General features: G+C 48.9%; 1 protein-coding gene across 1 annotated transcript; it reads right to left on the bottom strand.

Moving 5' to 3' along the window:
• Positions 1-3,856: 3,856 nt before the first annotated feature.
• FOXC2 (forkhead box C2) lies at positions 3,857-6,783 on the bottom strand. The gene has a single exon (XM_036231533.1). It carries the CDS (start codon positions 6,242-6,244, stop codon positions 4,739-4,741), a length of 1,506 nt encoding a protein of 501 aa, XP_036087426.1. The 5' UTR covers positions 6,245-6,783; the 3' UTR covers positions 3,857-4,738.
• Between the last annotated feature and the right edge of the window lie 8,730 nt (positions 6,784-15,513).

The following is a 15,513-nucleotide window of genomic DNA, read 5'->3' as shown; positions in this document are numbered from 1 at the left end:
AAGTCCAGGCGGTGGCGTCTTCCCAGGCGCAGTGGCCGTCCCTGGCTGCGGCAGCCCAGTCTTCCAAGCTCCGTAAAACATTCCACCCCTTCCTCACATGCCATGTCAAAAAGCAAACATTTCAAACACCTTGGCGAGCTGAAGCCACGCATGAAAGAGGCAGGCGGGGAATGCTTCTCAAAGTTTGGGAAAACATTTCAAGTATGTGATGCCAGAAGGCAGTCACTGGTGGCTCAAACTAAGTGTGCCCTGCTCACCTAGAGTCCAGCTTCCCAGCCATCCCTGGCCTGGCCGCCCCCAAAGCATAAACCCTCAGATCTCTACTTGTCCAATTCCACCTCACAGTCAGGAGTGTATGATCCAGGGATGACACGGGCAAACATCCCATGAGGGGCCGGGCACAGCTTCCAAGACCCCAGGACATCTACAAGAAACTTGGTTCTACACATTAATCAAGGTTGTCTGTTCTTGGTGTTACTCTCTCTACCCACCTCAGGTTTATGGTTATCAATAAATTTCCATCAGGCAAACCTTGCCCAACACCCTGTCTAGTTTTGGGATTTAGGGAGGAGTGAGGAGCAAAGAGGCAGGAGCTCAGCCACCAGGGCTCTTTGGGTTTTTTTTTTTTCAGCTTTTATTTTTTAAGGGGGACCTGGGAACTATGCTCTCTGTGCTTTGAGTACAGCTTACAAGCCTCTCCCAGGCCCAGAGGTGACCCTCAGGCAGTCTCGGGGTAGAGGAGAGGACATGGACCCCAAAAGATTTATGAGCCATGTGCTGAAGTTCCCAGGACCCTGTGTTTTCTTCCCTCCAATGTGGGATCTTCATTTCTTGCCGGCAGGGAAGGGGAATGGGGATAATTGGGGACCATGGCAGGAGCCCCAACTATGTTGGGAGGGAAGGTGCCAGGCTGTCCCCAAAGCCCTTACACTCACCTGGTCATGTTACAGATGAGAAGACCCAGGGGAGAAAGGGAGTGGTTTGTTCACACTGGAAGATGTGGTCTTCTAACTCCGAGCCCAGTGTTCCAGCAATTCAAAGATACAAGTCACCACTGATTATTGGTGTTTATGGGGACAGGCCGCTTGAACCAGTGCAGGGAGGACCAGCTAGCCATGGAACCAATTCCAGCCTTGGGACAGAGGCTGCGGCTGGGTCACACACCAGCAGTCCCTTCTTCTTGAATGCGGCGAGGTTGAGGCATCTCTCTGAGTCTTACAAGAAGCAGAGGCTACTCCAGCTGCCACTTCTCTGGGGCTGGGAACCTTGGGATGTTCAGAAGCCATGGGAATCTTGAAGCAGCCCATGTCTGTCAAAACTGGACGCTATTTAGAGACACCGTCTACCCAGCTAAGGCCAGTCTGAGATGCAGGATTTTAGCCTTGAGGGAAATGGTTTCTGACTTGGTGTTTGGGTTGCTTCCATGTTATTTGCAATATCTTTGAGACTTGCTGAGCTGCATCTTATCAGGTCAGGAAGGAACATGGTTATTAGACATGGCTTCATGCAAACTGCGTTCCTGTGGACCGCAGAGCTGCCTCAACCAGGAGGCCGAGTAGCCTGCAACAAGCTTTTGGGCCCCTTCCATCACTGACCTCCTTTCCCCTTTTCCTGAAAGGCCCTGGACCTTCCACGGATGGAGTGGCTAAAGAAAGGGGCAGTGAGTGAATCCGAGCCAAGCATGTAGTCTTTACCCCCAGGTAGCAGATACACAGGGTGGCCACAAAGACGCGTAGGGTGTCCACAAAGACGAGCAAAGCAGCCCGGGCTCCATGGCTGCCCAAGGTGTTTGCTCTGAGGGATCTTCCCACTCGATGGGGAGCAACAGATGCCCTGAGGCCACCCCCAAGGCCTGAGGTCTGTATCGGTGCTGCGAAGGCCAGACTGAGCCAGCTCTATGCTCACCCCCAGCACATGGTCAACCTTCTGGCACTGACCATCGGGGCCTCAGACTGAAGAAGCCTAAGGGATCTGGGGGTGACCCAAAACACCCTGGCCTGACATACCCCTCCACTCTGCCTACTGGATAAAGCCCCTAAACACAATTTCTCCCAAGCTGCCCACATTCCCAAAAGAATGGAAGGGCCCCTCGCCATGACTGCCACCAGATAGGGGGGAAACTTCTTGAGCTACCCACTCCAGTGAGTGGCCCACACCCAGCAGGGACTTTAAGAAGCCTTCCCAAAGGTAGAAGATCCAGGGCAGATGGTTTCAGATGTAGCGTGGGGTCTCTCAGCCCCGCTCCAACCCATTTCTCTCTCTTTATTCTCGATGTGTCTCTCAGACTTGGTCTGAGTTCCAAATCTTAAGGTGAGGACAAGCTTTCAGGGAGAACTCTTTGAAATATCTGAAGTAGGAGAAGCCAGCTAAAATACTCTCCTATCCTCCTGCGGCAAACAGCATAAAGAGAACGGGAGCAAAATGAAACCAGAGTGCCACAGCCAGGCAAGGAGTTAGCAGGGCAAGGAGCCGGGCAAGGAGCCGGGCTGCCTCTTTCTGCCGCTCAGAAAGGGGGTCTCGGTCTCTCACTCCCTCTCTCTCACTCCTTCTCCCCCTTCTCCCCCTTCTCCCCTCTCTCTCTCCCTCTCTCTGTAGCTGGCTGGTCCAGATCACTCAACCAAAACACTGTGGCCTGGGGGCCTGCTGAAAGTCCAGCACCAAGCACCAGGGCTCCCGGTTCCTGCGCATTATGAAAAGAAATAAAATGCAACCTTTAAGTTTTAACCACATGCCACCTCTGGGGCTACAGACGGAAAGAATCTGTGTCACTCATATAGGGAAAATTATTATGCCCCTAATTCTATCTCAGCATAACAGAGAGAAATGCCATGTTTAAAATAACAACGCAACACCCAGGTTACATTCAACGCCACTGGATTAAGGAAAATCACCTTTTGGAAAATCATCCTCACCTGAAATATTACATTCACAAGGAGCTTGGCCCTTGGCAAGGTACAGCTCACCTGCTGGGGTGGGAAATATTCCCAATTTGTAGCTCTGGCCCCCAAATTCACACGCAGAGACCAGCAGGGAAGTTGTGGGTTTCGGCCAGTGAAATAGATAACAAAGTCATTTTCCCTTGGCCACCTCTCACAGAGGCTGAATTGCTATTAAAAATAAAAAAGATGAGATATCAAAATTGAAAAGAAAAATAATCTCATTATTTGAAGTCTCAAAAAGGGTGATAAATTTAGAACTCTAAAAGCACTGGAAATTATTTTTGAAGGGCTTTACAATTTTTCACTGCAATAGAGTTAAGATTTAGAAATCAAATCAAGAAGTAAAGAGGTCTGAAATCTGCCTCTGATTTGGCCATCTCGGGGATGGTCATTAAGTGCTACAGACTCAGTCTCCTTTGGAACTTCACTGGCCCAGTTCAAATTCTTCTCTGAAAAACCATTAAACTGGGTAAGGAAGTCCGCATTTTAGGAAATTCAGGGAAAGCAGGACTCCCCTGGTTTGTAGTTAGCTAATGGAAAATGTTTTTTCCTTCCCTCCTAAATTGGGGATGGCTGGACATGCAAAAGGAATGGCACTGTTTGTTTTGACAATTGGCATATTTTTTCTGCATTTAGCAAAATGCAATACAGCAAAGGACATTACGGCAAGCAGTCCCTCAGGCAGCCACTTCCAACAAGGACTGTTTCTCAACTGCCTCGGCCAGGGTGAGATTTTGAATTAATCGAAAGTCTTTTCTGTCACGAACAAGACAATTAGGGGAGTGTCCCCTTTCCTCCGTGATCATCTGTGTATACATGTCTACACATTTACCCACCTGAGTAACAAAAATAATCAAAACAGGTGGATTCGCAAACACACCTTGTTTTTTAAAAATGTGAGAACACAAACACACTGGTTTTTGGGCGGAAAAACAACATGGGTTTATTTTAAGGTAAGTACAACAATTAAGACCACATAAGACAAACACAGGTGAAGTTAAAAATTTTAAAGTTTTTTTTTTCTTTTAGGAATGCTCAGGGAGGAATCTACTATACAAAACCATCAATCACACTTTGTAAATAAAAAGATTCAGATACTTGACTTCTTTCTCCACCACCAACAGCAAAAAATAAATTATTTTCTTGTTTTGTGAAAGACCTACAACTGGGAGAAGAATTATATCTCATAATTGTACAGGGGGAAAAACCCCACATAGATTTTTTTTTTTTGAATGTTCAGTTTGGCAGTTAGAAATGGTTGGGCAAAATGAAAAAATTATCCAGTGAACTCAACTTTAAATATTATATTAATGGCTCTGAACAACAACAACAAAAATAGCCTGATTACAAATCCATACATTTGTACAGCACGGTTAGAGAAATTTAAAATTACACACAGCACATACAAAATCTATAGAGAACCCCATAAACCTATGAACCTATGGGGGTCTCTACAGAGAGTCATTACTGGGTCGCTATGGGATTTGGTCCATAACTTAATTTTGGAAACCCCGAGTGGAGCAGAGAGCACAGACATCCTGGTAGGGAAGGGGATTTTAAAATCAATATTCATTTGTTGGGCTGCCTCCCTTCACAGGGGCTTCTCGGGAATCTCAGAAACGGGGCGGCGAATTAAAGTTACCTGCAGCTTCCCAGAGGGCTGAGGCTGGCGCGCGCGCGCTCTGCTCCCGGGTCAGAGAAAAAGCTGGTGGACGTGTTTTGGTTCTTTTTGCTTCTCTGCAGCCTGACTGTCTGAGAGGGTCGCGTAGGGGAGGCGAAGCCAGAGCGGCCGCAGCCGGTCAGTATTTCGTGCAGTCGTAGGAATAGGGAGTGGCATGACGATAGAGGGACGGCGTAGATCTGTAAGGTAGCTGACAGCTCGCGTTACCGCTCACCTGGGGTTCCCCGAGGGCCGAGTTCTCAATCCCCAGCCGGTGAGAGTTGAACATTTCCCGGACATTGGGGAATGTCTGCTGCTGGGCCGCGAACGTGTGGCCAGGGAGATGGTTCAGGTCGCCGCTGTGGTTGAGATACCAGGAGGCCGCCTGGGCCGCGGCGGCCGCGGGCTGAGGCGTGGGCTGAGGCTGGGGAGCCGGGGGCGGCGGCGGCGCCTGCGGGTGGTGGTGGCCGTGATGCTGGTGGTGGTGGCCCGCGGCGGCGAGCGCGCCCTCCTGGCCGGCGGCGAGGTTGAGGGCGCTCAGGGGCGACGTGGGGCCGCTCGGGTGGTCCGAGAGGGCCTCGTCCAGCGCAGGCGGGACACACATGTGTGCCGGCCGCTCGGCGCCGGTGTACAGGCTCATGGCGCGCATGCTGCACTGGTAGCCCCCGGCCGGCCCGGCCTCCAGGCCCTGAGCGCACGGCTGCCCGTAGGCGGCAGGCGGCGCAGCGGCATAGGGCAGCGCCAGCGGCGGCACCACCAGGCCCGCACGCCCGGCGGCGGGACTCAGCTCGCCGCCCGGCGGCGACGTTCGCAGCGTCATGATGTTCTCCACGCTGAAGCCGGGCAGCCCGTTGGGCGCGCCTGCGTGGTGCTCTGGCAGCGAGCCGTCGGGGGAGCCGGCGGGCGTGGAGGCCGCGCTGCGCGGGCTGCCCTGCAGCGCGCTCTCGGGGCTCAGCGTCTCCACCTTGGTGATGACCGGCAGCGCCGGCGACGCTGCCTCGCTCTTGATTACCACCTTCTTCTCGGCCTCCTTGGGGGCGTCCGCTAGGGGGGGCCCGGCCGGGGCGCCCTTGGACGCCGCCGGGGGCGGCTCCTTAAGGTGGGCCCGCTCCTCCTTCTCCTTGGGCACATCCTTCTTCTTGAAGCGCCGCCGGCGCCGCAGGAAGCTGCCGTTCTCAAACATGTTGTAGGAGTCCGGGTCCAGGGTCCAGTAGCTGCCCTTGCCAGGTTTCTTGTCGTCGCGGGGCACCTTGACGAAGCATTCGTTGAGCGAGAGGTTGTGGCGGATGCTGTTCTGCCAGCCCTGCTTGTTCTCTCGGTAGAAAGGGAAGCGGTCCATGATGAACTGGTAGATGCCGTTCAGGGTGATCTTCTTCTCGGGTGCGTTCTGGATCGCCATGGTTATGAGCGCGATGTAGCTGTAGGGCGGCTTTACCAGGTCCTTGGGCGCCGCGGGCTGGTGGTGGTGGTAGGGCGCGTAGGAGCGGCCCATGCCTGCGCCGTACTGCTCCGGGTGGCCCGAATAGACGCCCATGGGGCTGGCCATGCCGCCGTAGCTGCCTGCTGCCCGGTAGTAATTCTGCTCGCTCAAATAGGGCACCACTCCCAGGGCGTTGGGGTCGGACACAGAGTAGCGTGCCTGCATGCTGCGTCCGAGACGGCTCGCCACCGCCTTCGCGCACGGACCGTAAGGAAGGCCCTGCGAGAGCAAGAGAGGGAGAGAGAGCGAGCGAGAGAGCGCGCGCAAGAGAGGAAGGGAGCCGGCGGGGGGAGCCCGGGGCGCCTGGAAGCCTCGGGGACGAGGTGGAGGAGGCGCCGGCGCTGGGCGCCCGCCTTCGGGAGGAGAAGGGGCGCTCGTTTTCAGCGGACCGTGCGGATCGGCATCCTGGAGGGCGCGCCCAGGGCGAGCGCAGCGCCGGGCCCTGCTCGTTCGCTCGCTCGCTCTCGGGACCCGGCGGGTGGCAGCCTGGGCGGGCGGTGGGGGACGCAGCGGATACGCCACGCGCGCGGTGGACCAAGGCTGGTCCCCCAGTCGGTGCCAGGAGGGGGAAGGAGGCTCTCCAAACCCCCCAGCAAATCGGTAGCCGTGAGGGTCAGCGAGCCGGGGTCCAGACTGGTTGCCCTGCCGAGCCCGGAAAAAGAGGCAAAGTCCCTTTTAGGGATTGGGAAAAGTTTCAAAAGTCTTCTTGCTGAAAGCGAGTTTTTACTTTCCTCCTGCCACGCCCCCTCCGGGAACTTTGGACCAATAAGGCTGTAACTGTGGGGAGTTGTCACCAATCAGGGAGAGGAGCGCCTGAATCCGTCGGCTCTAAGACCCAGCCGTGCGGAGCCAGACTTTAATGCAGCTCAGTCTTAACTTGAAAAGTTTTTTTTTTTTCCAAGAGTTGTATCTTATGAAATTTTATTTTATTATCATATTTTGGTTAATGGTCCCACGTGCCCAAAGCAAAAAAAAAAGCACTCTCATTTGCAGGAAAAAGTTAGTTTAAAATATAAAATCGAATTGATTAACGTAGTCAAATATCTCTCTCCCCAAAGACCTTGTAAGTAGCAAAGACCCTGGGACTATTTTTCTTATTAATGAGTGATGAGGCGAATAATTAGATTTCCTAATTATCTGAGCCCAGGTGTAATGGATTCAAAGCAAACGTGCTGGAATGGCATGGAAGGGGCCTCCCCTGAATGTTGTCATTATTTAAGCAAATAATAATCAACAGGGAGTTCCCAGGTTCGGGGCCGTCAAGAATAACCTGTAAAGGTTTTAGGGGTAAATTATAGATATGGAATGCCCCTCACCCCCACCTGAGGAGGCGGGCCACGGCGTCTGAAGAGGAAAGGCGGAGCGGGAAAGTAACATTATCTTGAGAATTTAATCCTCTAAATTCGCCGTGGATTCGGTAAATCACCCGCGTCATCGTGAGCAGTTTTGTGGAATTTGGGGAAGGCAGTGAAATAACTCTACTCGGTTCCCCCTTTCCCCTCTCGCGTAGACGCCTGCAGCCCACCGACTCTAGCTTCTCAGCGTGGCTCCCTTTTCGCGGGGAGAAATTCCCTTTGACAAGTTGACTCCCGCGCTCCCGAAAGCCGAGAACAATGCAGCGAGCCCCCGGCCGGGCAGAGCCGGGCTCCTCTGCCGGAGCAGAAAAACCCAGCGGCTTCCTGCGGGGGCTTCGCCCCACAACACGCGTCCCTAGCGCGGTTCCCCGACCCTGTCCGGTGCCTGGAACACCAACCTAGACGCTCCTCGGGCTCCTGGCAAAGCCTCCTTGGGGTTCTCCAGGCCGACTTTATATTTCAGTCTTGGTTGGTTGGTTGATGTTTGATAGGTTATTTACGTACCGGAGCTCCGTGGAAGGACGGGGTAAGCGATTGCAAACGGTTAAGACACCCCAGAGATATTATTCAGAATATAGACTTAAAGCGAGTCTGGATCCTCACCCTTTCAAGTTTTCCCCTTCTCTCTAGGAATCTCGGAAAGTTCGTTTATTTGTGGACTGAGTATTTATTCCTTTAATACCTCGAATAACCAGACCTCCCTTTGCCCGCTTCCTCTAAAGGGGCGGGGACCCCCATAAGAAGGGCTAAATGCTGGTCATAATTTTTCTACAAGTTGTCCGTGCGGCTGGATAGGGAAGAAAACCAGATAAAACTTTTGTTTCAGGTTTCTTTTCCCCTCCTAACTCTTCTATCATTTGCTTATTAGATTCCCAGGAAAAGGGTGTGAGAGAATCTACTGTCACTCTTAGCTTTGGGAAGATAAATAGAAGGAATTGGGAACATCTCATTCATTTTTTAATAAAAAAAATTATGTGCATCATCTACTAATAGTATTACCTCGTGATAATCAAAATCAAACAGAATGTACAAAACGAGTTCCTGTTACCTTGAATATTCTACTTCTGAAACGCTAACTGTATTTTTTATGGCTGCTCTGAGTGCTTTTTCAAAAATATATATATACATATTTTGCAACGAAGTAAATTAAAGCTACCCAGTCCTCAGTTCGTAGGTGAATGGTTTGAGGTTCTCCCATTACCCAACTCCCACTACGACTTTATTATTTTTAATACCTCTAGTACGTTCACATTCATCTTAAAAAAAAAAAAAAATCCTGGCAAAAAAAGTGCCTTTCTCCTGGAGTGCCTGACAGGCACTCTGAGTTCTGTTCACGATTTTACTGGAAATGCAAACTATTGATCCAGAAACACACCTCAGTCTGTAGGCTTCCTGGAGGAATATTATTTACACTGCTTTTACGAGGTGCTTTTTAAAAAGCTTTATCACAGAACAGGGTAAAACCCAAAATAGCTAAGGACCATGGAAAATAAATTCAAAAAGGTCAGTTTCTGCCCGAGTTTGCATTTACAAGGATGTCTAGGTTTAAACCAATGTCATCTGAAAAGAACTAGGTTGCATTGCCAAAATTGTTACACCCTCTCCCCCAAAAAAAGTGGGGGTGGGAGAGAAGAAATCCTTATAATCAAGACTGAAAAGGTGAGAGAGACATTTTCCTTTGCCCTTGGAATTAGGTTTCTTCTCTGCTCAGTAGGACTCCGGGAGAAACGTTTGTTCAGGTTATTAAAACAACACCTTCCACACACCTGGACTTTGCAAAAACCATATTTCCGATCTTTTCTTTAACCTGCCAGGGTATTTTGGATTGGGACATGCTAATTTCTTGCTGATTTTTCCTTTCCTGACCTTATTGTCAGTGAGCGGAAAGGAATCGAGCCCCAGAGGGCCCTATGTGCTTCTAGAACAATAAGCGATGATAAAGTCAAAAGATATTCAAGCCATTCCCCCGCCACACACACACACACACCTCACATCCCGCTCCCTTCCACCACCACCCGCACCCCAGCACCACATTGCATTCTCTCCTGGGCGCCACTGGCTCCTGCACCTGGAGGCGGCTCGGGTGGACCTGTGGTAATGGCGCCACCTTGAGGCCAATCGGGAAACTACCCTTAAAACACACACACACACTAAAACGACCGTCGTGGTTATAATGAAGGTGCTGACACCTTCTGGATGCACCGTCGTATTGCACGGCAGGAATAAAGCCTTCAAAATCTGTGAGAGAGAGAAGGTAAATAAACTGTGTGGAGCGCAGTTTAAGAAAAAGAAAAAAGAAAACATTTTCCATAGCTTTGCAATGTGTCAAGAACATGATCTGTTGGAAAACAGACATGTCTTTGAAACTTCCAGGAGAGCAAGAAATCCTCTCTAGGGAGATTCTCTGAGGTTTTAGGCAAATAAAATTTGTGCCTCTTAGGTGGCTAGAAGTCTGGGTATTTTTTTTTTTTTTTCCAGGGTTGTTGAACAAATTAATCCTCGGTGTCTTTCCATGGCAGCTGTCTTTCTGCTCTATGTGTGGTGTGAATTTCAGGGAATTCATCAGAAAAATGTTTGTGCTGGATGTGTATATGGCATTGGCTTTAACAGAAGGGAGACTTTAAACGTATCTGCATCTGCATCAGCTTTTGAGGCACAACTGAACTGAAAGAAAGGACAAGTGAAAGGAGTTTTGTATCTTCTCTCATTTTTTCAATACATTTTGGCCCAATATCCTTCAAACATTTCTCTTCTGGGCTCATGAGTTGCCTTAGTTTTTAGGGAAAGGGACCAGGAATAAGAGCAGTTCCAGACTTCCCACAAGGTATTTGGGGTCTGATGAACTCTTGGGTTAAACAGAGTTAATGCTGCTTCTTAGAAATCCATTGCAACCCAGCTCCTAGCAGTTATCTTTTTCTAGGACAAAAAGTGTATCCCTGATGAAAACTCTCCAAGCCCATTTTACTGAGCATGACCTTTCTAAGGAGTTACTGTGATATGGCACCATTCACAAAGGACAATGTTATGAACAAGAAGAGACAGGGATGGGGACTATTGGTTAAAAGAGTAAAAAAAACTTGACAATCAAATGCAATACTTGATCCTAGGTGGAGGACATTTTAAAAAAACTAATGGAGGACAAGTTTGAGAATACTTGGGGAAATTTGAAAATGGAGTACATATTAGATAATAATCTTGTATCAAGTTTAAAATTCTTGAGTGTGATCATTATATGTGGTCGAGTAAGAACATGTTCTTGTTTTCAGAAGGTACACGTCAAAATATTTAGGGCAGATGGTCATCATCTCTGCCACTTTTAAAAGACTCGACCAAAAGTAGGGGGAGGCAGAGGGGAAAAGAAGAGAGAAAGGTATCTAAAAGATAAGTAAAATGAGAACAATTTCTGAACCTATGGTATGGGGGATTCATTGGGTACTGTTCCTGCAATTTTTCTGCAAGTTTAAAATTTTTTCAAAATTAAAAAATCTTTGGGGAGAAAAACACCTTAGTTACTCTAAAAATTAAAAAAGGGATGCGACACAAGGCAAACATCTTTCCATGGAAGAAGTTGCAAACCCTAATGTGGGAGCCCAACTTGGCCCCAGTGTCCCCTCTCCTTGAGTTCTGGAAGTTTCTGAAAAACAATCAACAGCCATGGACTTTATCACATTAAGTTATGGTTGTCAAAGGGTAGGGGGAGAGTTGATTCTCTAAAGAGCTTATCTGTCTTATAATTCAAGCATTGCTACAATTGGTACAATCAAAGATGCAAGAAATCCAACAGCACTTAAATGCTTTCAAAACAGAATATTAAAGATAAATGTTTCTTCTTAAAGAGAGTTATGACATGCTTCTCCATGCTGCCCATTTCATACAAGGACATTTGCACATGTCCATATTGCTGTGTAATTGATTTGCTTACATGGTGTATCAGTCAGCTAAGGCTGGTGTATGTGCAGAAACAAACACTCCAAGTCTCAGTGACTTAATCTTGAGCCAACCCCAGCTCAGTGGGAGCTATGCTCATTAAAGTCGCTCAGAAGCATGAGTTTTCAAAGGCTGTCTTTCCTGTCATATTGGTAGGGACAAGAGAAGGAGATTCTGCCCTGGGAATTAAATGTTCCAGCCTGGAAGTGACACATTGACAACTCTTTGGCCAGTGCTGGTCACAGGGACCCACTACACCCAGGGGACAGGAAGTTCCGTCTTCCCTCTGCCCAGGCAGACAGGCTAGCTCACATTTGTTTAGCAACCTTATGTCTGCCACACATTCTCTACCTTTCTAGGTAGGTAGTGACTCTGCCTTGTTTCCTTCAGCAGTCCCGGTTCCTTGCATGATACCTTCACACATAATAGGTGCACAAGACTCATTATCAGAACCTGTGTAAAGCAGGCTGCTGCCTTGCCTTGGAGGAGAAGACAGAGCTTTGACTGCTGGACAAGGGCAGGGAGAGAAAGAGGTGAGGAGGTGATTGGTTTTTCAAAAAAATTTGCAGTCTGTGAGGTGGGTGCTTTGAGCTACAGGGAATAAGTCAACCTTGGAATCACAATCGAGGGCAGCTTCGGCTTGCGCCTCACAGTGACTGCCTGGTCTCAGGGTGACAATCACCAAGGGAGGCACCAGTGGGATCTTTAAAGGAAAGAATGAAATCGGAGGTGCTGAGCGGCTCCCTGGGGGATCAGACCAGAGCTGAAACAGGATGCTCTTCACTTTTAGGAATCCCAAGAAAGCTGAGAACACTCCCTTGCTGACCCCACACAGCCTGGGTCCTCTGCAGGGCCTCTGCCTGTGCCATGCCCTTTGCCTGGGTCCCTCATCTTCAGTTCCTTGCTGCCCATGACCTCCTCTGAGGCCTACCCTAACCACCCATTGACTTCCTCCCCCTCCCCCACCCCTCATCCTTATCTACTTTCGCCCTGTCTGATATGATCCTGTTGGTTCCTCTGTTTGTCCTCTGCCCCACCCCCATATTGGGATATGAGCAGCAAGAAGGCAGGTGAGGACCTGGTCTGCCTTGTGCACCCCACAACACCCAGCACCCCACTGCTCTGCTCAGCATAGGTTACAAGCTCTGGAATTACAAACTGAATGAATGGATGCCATGTGAGGGGTTCAGAGACACCCCCTTCCTACTCCCATAATCATAGACCCGGTCTGCCATTTAGTGGCTCAAATCCAGAATTCAATTCAAACATGTACTGACACGTATTTGAGGGAGAGGCTACATGAGAAATGGGGACACACTGTCAAGTGCTCCCTGGCTCCTACCTTATGGCAGGCATCAGGCTACACTCAAAGGGGATTGCAGGCTGAAGTTTTACTTTTAGCATCCACACAGAGAGCCCTCACCACGTTCCAGGCACCATTCTGGTAGTCGGCGTTAACCCTTGCCGAGGTTGAGAGGCAGATGCAGGAAGGGCAGCATGGAAAGCTCCAGTGATTCGCTCAGACTCACCCTCTGGTAAGCTGCAGACCAGGGAGCTCACAGTGCTGTCCTGTTAATATGGCCATCATTTGGGAGAGGGGGGCAGGGCTGGGAGAGCTAAGACTGGGAAAGGGGAGGAAGAGGAGCATGAGAGCCTCTCGGAGAAGTCGACAATCAAGCTGGGTCTTGAAACCTGGGTAAAGAAAACTTCACATTCAAATGTCCTTCTTTTTCCTTGACACTGTGAGTTGCCTGCGAATAAAAATACAGATGCCCATATTGTGCATGAGACATTCAGTGTTTATCTGCAGTCCAAATTTAACTGTGAATCCTGTATTCAGGCAACCCTGAATCTGGGGAGAAAGAAGTTCTTTGAACACCTTTTTGGTTATTCGCTTATTAACCACTTATGTTTTTAAATATTAGATGCAGCTCCAAACAACTATGTATTATTCAAGTTCACAGGGAGGGGGGCATACCGGAGAAAGTCTTCACTTTGCTCTGTCATTGTGTGGTGCCAGATATGGGAAATATCAATGATTGCTCATGGCCTGAAATATAGAAGAAATTGTACTGATTTTAAATGAGCATGAGTGCCATGCATCACATAGCTAAAAAAAATAAAAATAAAAAATAAAAAATCCTGATAGTACAGAAGATGTTAAAATGAAAAGAACATCTTCTTGCCACCCCCTCCCACACTCACGGAGACCATTAACTCCTTTCACTGTTTCTTCTGGCAGCTACTAATGTTTCTGGAAAAAAATAGACTTTGCTGCTATTTCTTTTCTTGGTGATGATCTCTATGATCCTCTGCCTTCCTGCTCTGTGTTTAAAGATGGTAATAAGTTTACTCAGAAGAAATTGGCTGTTTCCTTTGTTTGGGGGTGGGGGGAGTACATTTGAAAACATGACCCACATGGTTCCCAGTTATCCCTGTTGTGTAATCGGTACACAGGGTGTCTATTTAAAATTAGCACTTGGGTTCACCTGAGGATGCTAGAACCCTCCCTCCGCCCCTGCACAGCTTCCCAGGGAGGTTTTTGTCAGTTCCTCTGCAGGATCTCTTTATGCCTTTAAGTAATGCCTCTTCATTTTCCCTGCTCCTTCCATCAACTTTCCCTGCTCCATTCCAGGAGCTTGTTGGTGCCCTGCCCTGCCCTCCTACTAGTCCCCAGGCCTATTTGGGGTGAGATTTTTGACCTGCAAAACTTAGGGATGGGAGGGGAGGATGGGCATTTCTGGAATGGGAAAAACATGAATGAAAGCTGGAAGGAGGAGGAGGACAGAGTTAGTTGAGTTGACAGGGATGTAGTCTGGCTGAGAAATGAGGCTGGGCCTGCAAGCTGGCAGTCGAGCAAGCCTGGACTATCCACGTAAGAAGTTTGTCCTTTGCCAGGTGGAGGCAGTAGGGAGCCACGAGATCACAGCTGGAAGATATAGAGGTGGAAGTTGGGGTGGGGGGCTGTCAAGAAAAGGAAGTCAGATGGGAGGAGAACAAGGTGGACCTAGGGAGGGGACAGAGTGGGGAGGCAGGAGGCAGTTGCAGTATGAGGCATGGTGACACATCCTTGGTCTGGGTGGTGGCAGAGGGAATGGGCAGGCATCATTGCGACACTTCAGGTGTTCTCATCTTGGCAATGTGCAATCTCCCATGAAATGCCAAGTCCTGGTGGATGGACCTCACCTGATCCCAGGATGAAAGAATGTGCCTAGCTCAGTAGCAGAGTAGGGGGCTGAAGTGCTGGCATTTCTGAAGCACACATGGGCAGAGGTTTGGCTCTCAGCACCCCAATACCTTGGGTCAATTACCAGACCTCACCTCTCAACACCTGCCCTCACCTGTGGATCTCACAGGATTGTTACAGAACAGTGAAAGCTAACATCTCTAGCGGGCTTGCTGAGGGCTGAGCAGGCACTGTGCCTGGGCTCCCAGTGGACTAGTCCACTTGGTTCTCTCATTGACTCCTGTGGAGGAAGTACTTCCCCACATTTTACAGATGAAGGAGCTGAAGCTCAGAGAGTTGGAGTTAATTATCCATAGTCACACAGCTTAGAGCTCCATAGCTAAGCTTTTCACCCGCTAACGTTTTTATATTTCTTCCAGCCAGGTTCTAAAGGAGTTGTGAGAATTCACAAAGAAATGCCTATAACAAGCTTTAAAATCTTCAGGTGAAATTGCACACAGCTGTTTATAGCAATTTTATTCATAATTGCCAAAATTTGGAAGCATGCATGATGTCCCTCAGTAGGTAAATGAGTAAATAAATTGTGGTCCATCCAGACAATGAAATAGTAGTCAGCACTGAAAAGAAATGATCCATCAAGCCGTGATAAGACGTGGAGGAAACTTAGAGGCATATTACTAAACGAAAGAAGCCAATCTGAAAAAAGCTACATGCTATGTGATTCCAACTCTATGGCATTCTGGAAAAGGTAAAACAATGAAGACAGTAAAAAGAATAGTGGTTGCCAGGGATTAGAGGGAGGGAGGAATGAATAAATGGAGTACAGAGGATTTTTAGGGCAGTGCAACTATTCTGTATGATATCATAATGGTGGATATCAAACCCATAGAATTTACAGCAGCAAGAGTGAATCCTCATGTAAATTATAGACTTTGGGTGTGTCTTAGCTTGGGCTGCCATAACAA

Source organism: Rousettus aegyptiacus, unplaced genomic scaffold, assembly GCF_014176215.1.
Source record: "Rousettus aegyptiacus isolate mRouAeg1 unplaced genomic scaffold, mRouAeg1.p scaffold_m13_p_14, whole genome shotgun sequence".
Classification (NCBI taxonomy): Eukaryota; Metazoa; Chordata; class Mammalia; order Chiroptera; family Pteropodidae; genus Rousettus; species Rousettus aegyptiacus.
The sequence above is the reverse complement of the archived record's forward strand: the minus strand, read 5'-3'. Positions and strand labels throughout refer to the sequence as shown.

Coding starts and splice junctions, on each gene's coding strand:
- FOXC2 (XM_036231533.1), bottom strand. CDS start 6,244: ATGCAGGCACGCTACTCTGTGTCCGACCCCAACGCCCTGGGAGTGGTG.